The sequence below is a fragment of the Callithrix jacchus genome, chromosome 2 (genome assembly GCF_049354715.1).
Source record: "Callithrix jacchus isolate 240 chromosome 2, calJac240_pri, whole genome shotgun sequence".
Classification (NCBI taxonomy): domain Eukaryota; kingdom Metazoa; phylum Chordata; class Mammalia; order Primates; family Cebidae; genus Callithrix; species Callithrix jacchus.
This window is the reverse complement of record NC_133503.1, coordinates 18260460-18276350: the sequence shown is the minus strand read 5'-3', so window position 1 is coordinate 18276350 and position 15891 is coordinate 18260460. Positions and strand designations below refer to the sequence as shown.

Here is a 15891-nt window from a genome sequence, read left to right as displayed (position 1 = left end):
CTGAGGCTGCAGTGGTTATGAAAGGAAGCACGGCCATTTGTTCTTTGTATTGTTTCAGGAGCCAGGAAGAATTACATTTATTCATCCCTTCCTCATTCAGAGAGCATCTGTTAATTACCTACAGTGTACAGGGATGCCTAAGACATGGCATGTGCCTTCCAAGTTTCTCATCTACAAGGCCACATTAGCCACGTGTCAGCAAACTCACTGGGTCACCCTATTAAAATAAAAACCATGCATGGATCATGTCCCTGGAGAAGCTGTGCTGCTTCTCACTTTCATGCTTTTGAAAACAAATCTTTTTGGTATAGCATCATTTCAAAACTGTTTACTTCTGAAGCTGATGCATTGGATATCTTTCCTAAGCTGTGGTGGAGTGTAAATCTCTCCTCTTCCACCCTGGTTCCTCTCCAGACCTTCCTGGTGCTCCATCCAACCTGGTCATTTCCAACATCAGCCCTCGCTCTGCCACCCTTCAGTTCCGGCCAGGCTATGATGGGAAAACGTCCATCTCCAGATGGATTGTCGAGGGCCAGGTACGTGTGTCTCAAACCAGGAGCCGGCGTTTCCCAAGAGAGCAGTCTTGGGGCCTGTGTGTGAGTGGTGCCCCTGCAGATGATGTCATGGGGTGTGGAGGAGAGGGGCCTACTTGGAAGGGGAGCATCAGGGTTGAAGATAGCCCAAATATCAGGGCAGAATGTAGGAAGACAAGGAACAAGATGTCAGTCTGGGGTCCTACCAGGTGAATACAACAAGAATAAGAAGGGTTAAAATGAAAGTTGTGATGCAAAATAGGTACCTAAAATTGGATAGCATCGTTGATTGAGTTTTAAAAATTCTATATCACAATTAGCTACTAAATATACTAATAGGATTAATTGCTTGGTACAGCTTGTGTGTCATTAGCTATGCATTCATTCAACAATATTTTTAGAGACGATTGTTCTATCTGCAGGCACTATTCTGGGCATGGGGGCTCTTGCAGTAGACAAAGCTGGCTGAGTTTCTGCTGTCGAGGAGAAAAGTGCTGTCTGGGAAAGAAAGACCTCCAGCTGTGGGAAAGCTGTTATATTTGAGGGGCAGCAGGGAGGCCTGGTGCTACACAGAGGAGAGCAAGCCCTGGCGTGACAGGGAGTGAGTCTGAGGAGAACCGGAGGAGGGTTCTACAGGACCTAAGAGAGTGGGTTCCCCAAGAGACTTCCGGTCTGACTCCAGGTGTGCTAGCAAGCACAGGAGCACATAGGGTCCAGAACAGCACCTGGCTTGAATAGGATCACTCTGGCATGGGGGGCGAAGCCCTGCAATCCACCAGTTCCATGTTCCAATAAAAGCAGGAGGAAAAAGATAAAGGGCCAAATTATAAGGAGTAGTAAAGTTTCAAAATAGTTATTATCTGTAGTAAAATTCGAGTGGTTTTCATGACTGTACTTGTACTATATCGCAAGAAGATCCACTCCTGGAAATTGGCCATAAATTAGGGAAGAAATCCTATCTACCTCTTCAAAAGTTCCACTAAGCAAACATTTCTGAAAACCTAAGGAGGATCCTGAAGGTGCAAGCCATCTGGATGGGTCTGACCCACAGATGGGACTGGAACAATTATTTACTTAGGAAAAAATAGCAGTAGAGCTCTACCTCACATCAGATGAAGAAAATCAGACCCCAGCAAATGAAGACTAAATTAATGAAGGCAAACTTTAAAATGTGTAAGATTAAATATAGGACAAGAATCACAATGTCTCATGAAAACCAATTCTAGTATTAAAATCCATTGGCTGGGTACAGTGGCTCACACCTTTAATCCTAGCACTTTGGGAGACTAAGGCAGGTGGATCACTTGAGGCCAGGAGTTTAAGGCCAGCCTGGCCAACATGGTGAAAACCCATCTCTACTAAAAATACAAAAATTAGCTAGGCATGGTGGTGTACGCCTGCAATCCGAGCTACACAGGACGCTGAGGTAGGAGAATTGCTTGAACCCGGGAGGTAGAGGTGGCAGTTGCAGTGAGCCAAGATTGCGCCACTGCACTCCAGCCTGGGCAACAGAGCGAGTCTCTGTCTCCAAAAAAAAAAAAAAAATCCATCAGCAGAAGTAGCCAGGCAATACTTTCAGGCCCACAGAAGCACATGCTGTGGTCTTTGGTGTCTGACAATGCCACATAGCTGAGGCCAGGAGGCAGCGCTCTCTGCGGGCTTTAGCATGTGGTGTCACACTAGGCTAGGCAGGCCGCAGTGACAGAAATGCCAGCATCATGGGGCTCAATATACGAGAGCTCATTTGTGCATCCGACAGGCCTGGGAGTGGATGATGTTCCTTTAGCCCACGTTCTGTTGCCCAGAACTTGGTTGCGTGGCTGGGTGTCGCTGCAGGAGAGTCTGGGAGTGTTGTTTCAACTCTCCCAGGAGGGAAAGATAAGGAGTGATGTGGAGACTCTCCACACAGTTTCTTGGCCACAGCATCCTGGCTTTATGTCCTACAACCTATTTGTTTACATTTTTAATATAAAACATCTTAAATATATGTAAAAGGAAGGAGAATAATACAGTAAAGCCCCTTATATCCATCAGCAGAAGTCAGTGATCCTCAAGATTTCACCACATCTGTCCATCTCCAGTTTTTTATTGGCATATTTGGAAGCATATTTCAGACAACATGTCACTTCACCCCCATATACTTCACACGTGTTCACATGCCACTAAAATACGTGTTCACATGCCACTAAAATACCTGTTCACGTGCCAATATGGATGAATTTCACAGGCATAATGTTTAGCAAAAGAAAAACCAGACCCCTACTTGGAGCATATGCTGTGTGATTCCATTTATAGAATGTTCCAAAATAGGAAGAAGTAATCTTTGACGTTGGAATATGGGTTCCCCTGGGAGCCTTGTGGTTACTTACCGTGTGGGTGACAGTGACAGAGGGGTCACCTGAAGAGGGGCATCTGGAATAACAGGAGTGCTGTTTCTTGATCTGTGTCCGGGTTATATGTGTGTGCTTATTTTGTGTATACAGCCAGTGGTCTGTGAGCTTGCCTGGGTGTCTTACTTCAGTGAAAACTTTGGCCAGGTGTGGTGGCTCACACCTGTAATCCAGCACTTTGGGAGGCCGAGGCAGGCAGATCACTTGAGGTTGGGAGTTTGAGGCAAGCCTGGCCAACATGTGAAACCCTGTCTCTACTAAAAATACAAAAATTACCTGGGCATGGTGGTGGGTGCCTGTAATCCCAGCTACTTGGGAGGCCAAGGCAGGAGAATTGCTTGAACCAGGAGGCAGAGGTTGCACTGAGCCAAGATCATGCCACTGTACTCCAGCCTAGAAGACAGAGTGAGACTTCATCTCAAAAAAAAATTTTTTTAAAGAAAAATTTACATGAAAATATCTTCTCTCATGTTGCCATTGTCACACCTGAAAAAATTACTGTTACTATTTCGTTGAGATAGGATCTCACTCTGTCACCCAGGCGGGAATGAAGTGGTACGATCTCAGCTCACTACAACCTCTGCCTCCCAGGCTCAAGCAGTCCTTCCCATCAGCCTCCTGAGTAGCTGGGACCACAGGCCTGTGCTACCATGCCAGCTAACTTTTTATATTTTTGGTAGAGACAGGGTTTTGCCATGTTGCCCAGGCTGGTCTCAAACTCTTGACTTCAGGCAATCTGTCAGCCTCAGCCATCCAAAGTGCTGGGATTACAGGTATGAGCCACCGTGCCTTGCAATTTGAACATTTTAATATCATCTCATAATCAGTTCACACTCATATTTCCCCAAAGTCTCCAAAACACGTCTTTACTGTGGTTTTGATAAAAGTAGGATTCAAACAAGATTTACTGTTTTACTGTCATATCTCTCAACTTGTAAAAAAAAAAAAAAAAAGTAAACAGCTTTATTAAGTTGTAATTGACATACAGTAAACTGCATATATTTAAGGTCGACCGTTTCACAACTTTTGACTCAGCTACATGTATACACACACCTGGGAAGCTGTGACCACAGTCGAGATAATGAATATGTTCCTCACCCTGAAAGGTGTTCTTGCAGCCATCGGTATCCCTCCCTACTAAGCCTCCTCATCCCCACAACCACTCATCTGCTTCCAGTCACTGTAAGTTACATTTCTTAATCTAGAGGAATACCCCATCCTTTCTCCCCAGTGCAGTTACCTCACTGAGAAAACCCAGCCAGTCATCCCATGGGACATCTGCATTGGAGATGCACCTGGTAACATCCTTGTAGGGTTACTTGACCTGTTCTCTACCTGCCATTTTCCCTGTAAATGGGAAGTTCATTGCAAAGGCCTGGTAGATTCCATTTCCACTCTTCCCTCCCTTCTTTCCTTCCTCCCTCCCTCCCTTCCTTCTTTCCTTCCTCCCTTCCTCCTTTCCTTCCTCCCTTCCACCCTCCCTTCCTTCTTTCCCCCCTCCCTTCCTTCTTTCCTTCCTCCCTCCCTTCCTTCTTTCCCCCCTCCCTTCCTTCTTTCCTTCCTCCCTCCCTTCCTTCTTTCCTTCCTCCCTTCCTCACTCCCTCTTGTCTTTCCTTCCTCCCTCACTCTCTCCCTCTCATCCTTCCTTCTTCTCTCTTTCCCACCTTCCCTTCTTTCCTTCCTCCCTCCCTCCCTCCCTTCTTTCTTCCCTCCCTCCCTCTTTCCCTCCCTCCCTAAGACTGCTTCCCAGTTACTGCAGTAAATTGGAGGCACATAGGTCTAGTTGCCCCACTCAGGGATGCTAACTTGGGCGGCAGAGTGTAGCAGACTGATCCCTACCTTGTGAATTTCTCCATCAGCTTTTTATCTAATGGTCTCATCCATCCATGATCTTTGCCTGAATTAATTATGTTCTTAGGACATTCGAGATGATAGTTTTCTACTTCTATCAATCTTTCTTCATTTAGCTGTTGGAACTCTGAAAAGAAGCATCTCCCCTCATTCCTCAGACTATTTAGTGATCCTCAAATACAGGAAGGCAGAATAAACCCTTAATTACCAATTTTAAGGATGAGGAATTGGTCCCCTGGTTACTTCCAATGTTAAATGGATTGTTCTTTCTTTTTTTGTCCTGTGATCTCTTTTGCTGAGTATCATTATGAAAGCATTGGTTTTTACATGTTCAGTAGGTTTCAGCCACCTGTAGTCATCATTCTTTTTGAACCTAGAATTGGCCTCGCTTTGGCCTAGGGAGACTTTCGTATCCTGGGGCTCTGGCATGAGTCTGCACTCTTTGAAGACTTCTCGCCTCAAGCTGAGATGGAGCCGCGCCTAGGTGGCCTTGGTTTCATGAGTGTCAAATGCTATTTAAAGACGATAACCTGAGCACCAAGGTGGGTGCTCATGGCTCCCAACTGATTGCTGCTTCTACACCTCCCGAGTAGACAGAACAATCTTTTGAAGCATCATGAGTTCATACTGACATTTCCAATTGAAATATAAGATTACAGACCTTAGATGTATATTTTAAATATATTTTCCCTTACACTAAAACTGTGCTTTTTAGGACTCCTAAATGATTATTTTCTTTATCCTACTATTATATTAAGAGTTTCAAAATTGCATAGACCTGTGGTCTGTGAATTTGCCTGTATATCTTACTTGTATGAAACCTTTGTATTAAAACACAAATACTATCGTATTAGGAGTTTCAAAATTATAATTTCAGTGGTATGACTAACAGAGACTAGTGAATGAAATTTAAGTATTTGTCCTTAGAATATGTTATACCATGGAAGTATAATAGATTCAGTTTATACTGATAGTTTATATTCCGTTTATAAAATATTTAGTTTATACTTACAGTAGACAAGCACAGTTGAAATACAGTGTTCTGAGGCCACAGCATTCTTTTCTCTCTGTGGTTACTTTGACACAGATTTAAGTTCATTCATTTCAGGACTTTGTTTCGTTCTTTCGCTTAAATTTTTAGCATTGGCTTTCTTTTAAAATCATTTTACATTTTATTTAGTTATTTTTGAGATGGAACCTCTTTTTGTCACACAGGCGAGTACAGTGGCGTGATCCCAGCTCACAGCAACCTCTGCCTCCCAGGTTCAAGTGATTCTCTTGCTTCAGCCTCCTGAGTAGCTGGGATTACAAGCCTCTGCCACCATGCCTGGCTAATTTTTATATTTTTAGTAGAGATGGGGTTTTACCATGTTGGTCAGTCCAGTCTCAAATTACTGACCTCAAGTGATCCACCCACCTTGGCTTCCCAGAGTGATGGAATTATAGGCGTGAGCCACCATGCCTAACTCATTTTACATTTTAAAAAATTGTTGGAGGATTTTAAATTAATTTTTGAGGATATAACCCATTTACATGATCTCAAAGTCAAAACCATTTAAAAAGGGATACACAGAGAACTTTCTGTTCATTTGTCCCCTTACCCGGTTTCTGCCCTGTAGATACCCATATTTACTAGGCTTTTGGTTTATCCTTTTTTTGGCAACATAAGCAACTCTACGTATTTGTGTACTTCCTCTTTCTTCCACAGAAGGTGATGTATTACACCTTGCTGTCTTCCCGTGACAGTGCACCCTGAACACACCTGGGCATCAGACATGCACTCGGCCTTTCTTCTCACTCTTGCTCAGGTCTCCCGGTGTGCATGAGCTAGGGTTTGTTTCTGTAGCTAGTCCTCTGCTGACAGGCATTGGGATGTGTATCAGTTTTATATCACTACTATAACAAATGACCAAAAACTTAGTGGCTGATACAACATGAATGTGTTGTCTTCTAGTTCTATAGGTCGAAGTCCAACATGGATCTCACTGGCTACAATCAGGGAGGCTACAGGGCCGTGTTTCTTCTGGAAGCTCTGGAGATGAGTTAGCTTCCAGGCTTCTTCAGGTTGCAGCAGAATTTAGTCATTGTGGTTGTAGGACTGAGGTCCCCATGCTGTGCTGTTGGCCATGGTCGTTCCCAGCTCCTGGAGGTCACCATGGTCTGCGGCTCAGCATCCCCTTTCTTCATCTTCAGAGCAGCCAGGACAGGTTGAGTCTTCTCAGACTCTAGGTTTTTTCTCATCCTTCCTTCTCATCTCACTGGCCCACTCTTCAGCCTCCCACTTCCACTTTTAAGGACTTGTGATTACCTTGTATTCACCTGGATCACCTCCCTGATTTTAGGCTCTTCCCCTTAATCACATCTGCAGAGCCTCTCTTGCCACGTAAGGCAGCGTACTCATGGGTTCCAGGAATTAGGGTGTGGCATCTCCAGGGGGCCTCATTCAGCCTCAAGCTTGTTTTCAGCCTTTTACATAGTCATTTTGTATTTTTGCCACTGTATCTTTGGAGTAGATTTCCAGGCATGGGTTGGCTGGATTACAAGGCAAATGCACATGTAAACTTCCCAGACATTGCCATATCCCTCTTCTGCAGATGGTAACATGTTGCATTCCCATCAGCAACATGTATATATTTTTTGCAATGCAAAAAAAAAAATGGAAGTCTAATTTATGACTCCTTTCTTGCATGCCTCTGGCTTTTGAATCATAAGCAGAAAGGTTTTCCCCACTTTCAGGTTCTAAAGGAACCCAACCAATTTTCTGCTACCAATTTTCTGATTTCATTTTTACATTTAGAACTCCATCCATTTGGAACTGGTTCTTGTATATGGAGTGAGGTATGAATCCATTTTCATCATTTCGCAAATAGCTATGTAATTGCCTCAGTGCCATTTATTAATATGACCATTTTTTTCCTGATTTGTAACATTAAATTCCCCTATGCACTTAGGTCTGTTTCTGAACTTTTCATTCTCTTCTATTAGTCTGATTATTCATGCACTCATTCCATATTGTTTACTTAGAGAGGGTTTAAACTATGTTTTAACATCTGGTGAGGCCTCCTTCCCCCCAACCAATGCATGCGTGCACACACACACATGCGCACAAACACACACACACACAAATGCACACAAACACACACGCGCACACACACACATATACATGCATTGCTTGACTTCCTTAGGATTTTCCTGGCCACTCTTGTGGACATCTGATGGTGTTGCTTAAAAAGAGGAACCAGGTCTGTCTGATCCAAAGCCTGTATTCTTAACATTACAGCTTTTGAGGTGCATTGATTGTCCCTTGTTTTCCTGCCTTTCTGTGAGCAGGTGAAGGCAGGACTACAGAGCCCAGTGCTTTGCCAAAAAGAAAGCAGCTGATAAAAGTAGATTTAAACAAGTGAAAAGAGATAGCATGTTCCAGGAGAACAAGGGGGGATCAATGTACCTCGAAAGCTGTAATGAGAAGAATAAGGGCTTTGGATCAGACAGACCTGGTTCCTCTTTTTTAGTATCCCTATTTCTTAGCTCTGTAGACATGCTTCTTCTTTGTGAGCCTGAACTTCCTCATCTGGAGAATGGGGCCAATAGTACTATCTGCAACATTGCCATGAGGATGAACTCACGTGTGCATATTTTAAATGATATTTTCTACCTGTGTTGTTGGCATAGAGGAACACAATTGATTTTTAAATGTTTTTGTTTCTTTAATAAACTCTTCTGTATTCTAAGTGCTTTCACAATTATTAAAACATTTAATTCTCATAATGGCTCTCTGGTTGCCATTATTACCCTGTGTCACAGATGAGACATGAGGGATTGGGTTACCTGCCCAGGTTACACAGCCAAGCCATGAAGCCAGATTTGAGCCTGCAAACCTGGGAAGTACTGTGGCTGTTCAGCCTGGTGTATTGATGTTATAACCAGAAACTTTAGGAATTCTCTTATTAGTTAGTTTTTTCCTATAAAGAATTCATATCATCTGTTAATAGTGACAGTTTTTATTTCTTCCTTTGAATTTTTTTATATTCTTTCTTTCTGTTTTTTGTTTCTTTTCTTTTTTTTTTTTTTTTTTTGAGAGGGAGTTTCGCTCTTGTTGCCCAGGCTGGAGTGCAATGGCGCGACCTTGGCTTACTTTTACCGCAACCTCTGCCTCCCGAGTTCAAGCGATTCTCTTGCCTCATCCTCCCAAGTAGCTGGAATTACAGGCATGCATCACCACAAGTGGCTAATTTTGTATTTTTAGTAGAGATGGGGTTTCTCCATGTTGGTCAGGCTGGTCTGGAACTCCCGACCTCAGGTGATCCACCTGCCCTGGCTTCCCAAATTGCTAGGATTATAGGCATGAGCCATTGCACCCAGCCTATTTCTTCTTCTTTGAGTATTTTGTAATCTTACTGGAGGTATAGGACCTCTTCTGGTATGTTGAATTGGGATGGTGATAAAAGGCAATCTTTGTTTTATTACTCACCTTAAATAATTATTTTTAGATTTTATCATCAGGTATGACATTTACACCATTGATGTAGGCTATTTTTTTTTAAATATCCAGCCTGTATTTGGTTAAGATGATTCTTTTCTAATCCTAGTTTGCTAGGAGTTGGAGTTTTTAAATTTTTTTAAAGTATAAATAAATGTAATTGCATCAGAGCATTTTTTCATCTATCAAGCTTCTTGTATGGTTTTTCTGATTTCATCTGTTGATAAGGTGATTCATGTTGCCCTTCTATTTCACCATTCCAGAGCTCCTGAGACAGAGGCAATTTGGTCACAATGTTTGTTTTGTTTGGGGTTAAGATTGTTGTATCCATGTTCATAAGTGAACTTGGCCTTTTCTGATTGGCAGTTTGGCTCAGGCTGTTTGTTGTTTATTTATTTGTTTGTTTGAGACAGAGTATCACTCTGTCACCAGGCTGGAGTGCAGTGGCACGAACTCAGCTCACTGCAACCTCCCGCCACCCGAGTTCAAGCAATTCTCCTGCCTGAGCCTCCCAAGTGGCTGGGATTATTACAGGCACGTAGCACCATGCCCAGCTAAGTTTTGTATTTTTAGTAGAGACAGGGTTTCACCATGTGGGACAGGTTGGTCTCAATCTCTTGACCTCATGATCTGCCTGCCTCAGCCTCCCAAAGTGCTGGGATTACAGGTGTGAGCCACCGCACCCAGTCTGACTTGGGTTGTAAGATCAATAGTTTATTTTCTTACCAGTTTTCATAAACAGAGATTGGATTGAGCTTGTGTTCCTTAGCCCTCAGATGGAGGACCCTCGTGGGCATCTGCACCATGAGGTACCTCAGGTGGAGGTGAGACCCTCCCTCAGGGTCTTCCCCTTCCTGGGCATCTGCACGGGGTGCCCAGTGCCTCCCAATCATGCCACATGTATAGGGCAGGGAGGAACCCAGACCCACAAGTCAGTTCATCAGAACCCCTGGGACAGTGGCTGCCTTACTCTTCCATCTGTGAGACTTGGAAATGAAAGAGCTGCATCTTCAATGTGGGTCCCACCACCTCAAGGGGCCTCTGTGCTGGGCCTTGGTGGCAGGATATGCTTAGGCAGCCTCTCCTGGGCTGCTCTTACTCAGCAGTTCAGAGGTTTTGGTGCCCCAAGGAAGGATGAACCAGGCAAGCTTCCTGCCTTCCCCATAGTGGCCTTGCCCCTTCCCCAGGCCTGCGTTGGTAGCATACCTCCTGGTCTGTCTCTGAGTGTCCGGGGCAGGGAAGCTCCATAGCATAGAGCCCACATGCGGTGAATCCCTGGGGCTTCCTGACTCCTGGGCCAGCTCACAGCCTGCAGCCAATGGTTAAACATTTTACCTGAAATTTCCAATTCCCTTGAAGGGTACTCTTTCCCTTTCATTTCAAAAGTATTTTAGAAACTACAGACAAGCCTTAAGAATCCTACAGAGAACACCCCTTCACCCAAAACCCCCATCCATGTTTTACCAGTTGGCCCCAAAAGTCCTTGATAACAGAAGGATCCACCCAGGACATGGGCTGCACCCAGTGGTCTCCCACCATCTCTATTGTTTCTTGGCATCTGTGACCCTGACAGTAAGACTACAGTCCAGTTATTTCTGAGATTCCTGTCGATTTGGCTTTATCCTAGTGTCTTTAGGAGTAGTCCTCAGTGGTGCATTTTTGGCCAGAATGTGGGGGAAGTGATGCTGAGTTCCTCCTGCTGTGCCTTGTTGGGTTTGACCTGGCCTTGGCATGTCCTGTTATTGGTCCAGTTATTTTGCTCACTTGACTAAGATTTCTCCACTCTAAAATTACCCCCACCTCCATACCACCTGCTTTAATTAATCAGCATTTTGTGAGAAGATACTTTGAGATTCCATAAAAACCCCATTTCCCTTTCCAGTCTCATCCACCAGTTTGTCATCCATTAATATTTCTTGCTGGAATTAATTAGGGCAATGAGAGCACTAGTGATTTTTTTAAAAATTCAATCATTTCTTCTACATTTATCTATGAGCTTATTCCTGAAAGCAAAAGCTTTCTTTTCATTTATTTTTCCGTGAAATATCATCAGTGTAGACTCATGACTTGTATTTTGTTTAACAGATTTCAACTATTGCTATCATTACTAATTTTGATGCTCAAACTTCTCTCCATTTGGCCAATGGGGGTGGGGGCACTTCCAACTGGCTTCAGTATTCTTTTGATGTCTTCATCATTCTTTGAGCACTTCCTTATCTTCTGGTACAAGATGTTCCCAACTCATCTTGTTTTTTCTCTCTTCTTTCCCAGCCATTTCTCCAGGGAATGTTGGGTTATTGCAGTGGAGAGTGGGATTTAGGAATCAAGATCCAGGTAGTAGTGTGCTCATTGCCACTGAGGCATCACTGCTCCCAGCTAGGAATGTATATATTTCTATAGCTCGGTCAGTTTCCATATCTAGCCACATATTCTGATAAGCATTATTTCACATCATCACCTCCAAATATAATGCAAAACCCTCAGTGTATGTAAACTGCCCCCTTTCTACATCTATGCCAGCCTTTCTCTGGCTCCCAGTATCCTCAATATATTTATTTTTTGCTGAATTTTACTGTATGTGGCCAGTCTCATGACCAAAGTGGACTGTCACCCTGCTTGGACACCTTCTTTGCCCAGATCCTGACTCCTGACTGGACTCTTTCACACCCTGCTCTGGGAAGGAGAGGATGATAGCTACCCTTAAAAATTTTGTGTGTAAACTTAAGTTATCAAAGCCTAACATTACTGCACTATCTTCCTTCCAGTGGTATGGGACTTAAAAATCCCTTCCAGTGAAATCATACTCATTATATGTCTAGCATGTCTATTCTGCCTCAATTTTCTGTATCCACAAAGGCAATGATGCTTATTGGCATCTTGTCTCATAGTGAGCACTGGCTTACATTTCTCCACACTTACCATTTTCTTTCTCTTTTTTTCTTTTTGAAATGGAATCTCACTCTGTCACCCAGACTGGAGTACAGTAGCATGGTCTGGGCTCACTGCAACCTCCGCCTCCTGGGTTCAAGTGATTCTTGTGCCTCAGCCTCCTGAGTAGCTGGGATTACAGGTGCATACCACCACCCCTGGCTAATTTTTGTATTTTTAGTGGAGACGAGGTTTCACCATGTTGGCTAGGCTGGTCTGGAACTCCTGACCTCAAGTGATCCACCCGCCTCCACCTCCCAAAATGCCGGTATTACAGCTGTGGGCCACCAGGCCTGGCTCACATTTGCTATTTTTTTTTTTTTTTTTTTTTTTGCTCATCCTTTATTCCGGAGTCTTTGCTCCAGGTTCAATTTTCTTTTCCTTCAAGTATGTCTTTTAGCTGTTCTCCATATGCAAGTTAGCAGATGATACATTTTCTCATGGTGGGCACTGGGCAGTCTGGAAATACCTTTACCCCAGTGCCTTTCTCCAAATGATAGTTTAACACTCTAATTGTAGTCGTTCTTAAAAGTTTGAAGTTAACATCTCATCTTTTTTCTTGCTCCTATTGTTGATTTTGAAGCTTGCTTCCCAGCCAGTTTTTATTGCTTTGTAGACATTCTAGTGTTTTCATATCGCTTGGTCATTTGTGTTCTGGAGCTTTAGTGTATGTGAGGTGGGGAGCAATGGGCAAGGGATCTCTTTTAAAATTCTGTTCAGGATTTGTTAAGCATTTGAATCTGAGAATTTATGTGTCCTAGAAAATTCTTAGTCATGATTGTTTTGAATACAGCCTCTCTTCTCTCCCTCTGCAATTCAAATTAGATACAGGAGACCACTCCTCACTCCTTCCTCTGTGCTTCTTAGCACCTGTTTCATGTGTCTTGTCCTTTCATCTCTGTGTGTGACTTTCTAAGTGATTTCCTCAGATCCAGCTGTCAGTACATTAATTCTCTGTTGACCTGTGTTTAATTTGTTTTTAGTCTAGTCATTGAGTTTTGAATTTCAACGGCTTTTTTTTCACTTTTACACAACACTATTACTTACTTGTTCAAATCTTCCTTTTTTTTTAGTAAATAGTGGCTTATTCTGTACTATCAATTTATTCTTTCATGTCATCCTATGTCTTTTTAATTATTTTTATGCATTTAAGCCTCTGTCCTTGCTGCCATGAAAGAGATAGCTGTTTTCTAAAAACATCTGGTTGTAATCTTATCTCTTTCTTATTTCAAAAGAATGCTACTCTGGTTTTATATTGTGCTAATTTTCTTTCAGTTTAACAATTGGTTTGGATTTCAGTTGTATACTAAATTATCCCAAGAAAATATCATGATCTGATGTGGCAGGGGTTAGCACAAGTATCCATTTGTTGGCCAAACCAATCCTGCTTTTATTTGAGACCTGTTCCTGCTATTACAGCAGGGTATGCTTTTTGTTTTGTTTTGTGTTTTGTTTTTAGAGACAGAGTCTCACTCTTGTTTTCCAGGCTGGAGTGCAATGGTGTGATATCAGCTCATTGCAACCTCTACCTTCCAGGTTCAAGTGATTTTCCTGAGTAGCTGGGGTTACAGGTGCCCACCATCACACCCAGCTAATTTTTGTATTTTTAGTATAGACAGGGTTTCACTATGTTGCCCAGGCTGGTCTGGAACTCTTAACCTCAGATGATCCACCCGCCTTGGCCTCCCAAAGTGCTGGGATTACAGGCATGAGACACTGTGCCAGGCCAACACAGGGTGTGTTTTTAACAGTGATGAATGAACAGGTATCTCTTTAAACACCTTCTTAGGGTATTTCACTGGCAGGCTAGTATAGATAAGAGCCACTGCTTAGCCTTCTACAGACTCAGAATATACTCCAACCCTCCACATCATCACCCAACACCTTTACGGCTCCATCCAGGGAAAGAACAATTCTGCAGCCCCCTCTTCTCGTTCTTACTGCCAGGACTCTGGTCACATGATCTTTGGGGGAACTCCACACTGCTTCTTTCCACGTGCCATCTTCCAAGCCTTCATCACATTCCACGGGTCATCTCTCTGACTCATCCCCCAGGAAAGATGCCATGACATGCAGTGAGCAGCACAAAACCGTCGGGAATGTGGACACAAGCAGCACAAGCTTTGGGATCGGAGCAAGCCGGCCCTGAATCTCAGCTCTGCTGCTTTCTAGCTGTGTGGCTTTAGGGAAGTCTTTTAGGTTGTGTTCATTAGCTGTAAAAGCTCAAATAACAATGCCTGTCTCGCTGAGACTGAGAGAACTAGAACATGGTGTTACACTGACTTATCTGAGGTGACACACTTCCACATTCTGTAAAGCTTGAGATATTTTATGAATGCATCTCCTCTGAGAAACCTGACAGCCCCTGAGACCATCTGTGGTTCTGTCCCAGCCTCCCTCTGTGCTCGTCCACCCCATCCCGTGGTCCTCCCAGGACACCTGACTCTCATTCCCCACCCACTTCTCTCAGAATGTCCCATGGGCTCCCTGGTCCAGGCAGGCTCTAGAGGCACCCATGAAGCCCAACTGTCCTAAACTCTAGGCAGCGGGACCCTTGAGACTGTAGCTAGTATAGATCAGGCCTCTGGGACCTCTGACACCTCATCCCCTTTAAATGGGATGTAAGACAACCCCAGGCTTTCTCTGCTACAGGGAGACTCCCAGGGCTCCCTCTTACAGCCTCCTGCTGGGGAAGTGGTGGTTGACTCCTAGTCTGTGCCAGGCCCTGGGCTGAAATTTGGGGAGGAGAAAAACTCCAGAGCACATGGTCTAGTTGCAAAGTCATTAATCATGTAGAAGTCAGGTAAGTGGTATCAGAGAGATCTGCTGGGCTGCCAGGAGAACACTGAGGAAGGAACAACAGAACCCATCAGGTGGGTGTGGAGGGCCCAGGAAGGGGACAACAGCTGAGCCCTGGCTCGAGGCTCTGTGAACATGAGCCTAGGCAGAGACCAGCAGAGCGGGGCGGGGGCAAAGGCCTCCCACCACAACACTGTGCCAGAAGAGTGTTCATGCTTCTTTCCTTTGATCCACTTTTCAATCATATCTTCTTTGCAGAAAAGTCTCCCTTAGATGCTAACCATTTTTAAAAGTGCACCAGGAAGGTTTTATTACTTAGAGTTATATCTTCAGTGAATTATGGAATGAAGGATCCTAATCATTGGAGCCGATGCTCAGATGTGGGTTGCAAAAAAAAAAAAAAAAGCAAAGCAGCTTTTATAGAGATTTCTAGCTCAGTAATGCTTTGCTTAATTAGTAACCTTTGACTGTAGAGTGAGCAAAACATCTCTTCCCACATTTTTATGGTGTACCGTAAAAGGGAGAATGCAAATGTTATATGTTTTCATTTGCCACTCCTGTTTGTCTGCTCCGTTACCTTTGTAAACCCCTGCCATTCACGGCCATTTGCTGTGCTCTAATAGCCAAAATAACATCTAGTCTCTTCAAAAGCCTGCTCTGAGAGAATTTTCCGTAATGAAGATGCTAGTGGTAACACTTTAGGTACAGCTAAAACTATTTTCATTCTGAAAATGGAAAGAAAAAAAACCTCCCACTTAGTGCTTATTTGTGCATAATAGTAGCCATTTTCTTAGAAGAAACAGTCTGAGAGAGTGTTATGGGCTAATAAAAGAAAGCACAAATCTGTTTAGTGCTGGTCTCTCTGTAACTAAAGAGTAGTGGAGACGGAGCAGCCGGGTGCCCAGGCGTC

General features: G+C 43.6%; 1 protein-coding gene across 1 annotated transcript in view; it reads left to right on the top strand.

The window, feature by feature from the left end:
- SDK1 (sidekick cell adhesion molecule 1) overlaps positions 1 to 15891 on the top strand; it is a 1001700-nt gene that overhangs the window by 818210 nt on the left and 167599 nt on the right. The window contains exon 22 of the mRNA XM_035283177.3: positions 415 to 536. Within this exon, the coding sequence (XP_035139068.2) occupies positions 415 to 536 (122 nt within the window). The remainder of the gene's footprint in view (positions 1 to 414; positions 537 to 15891) is intronic.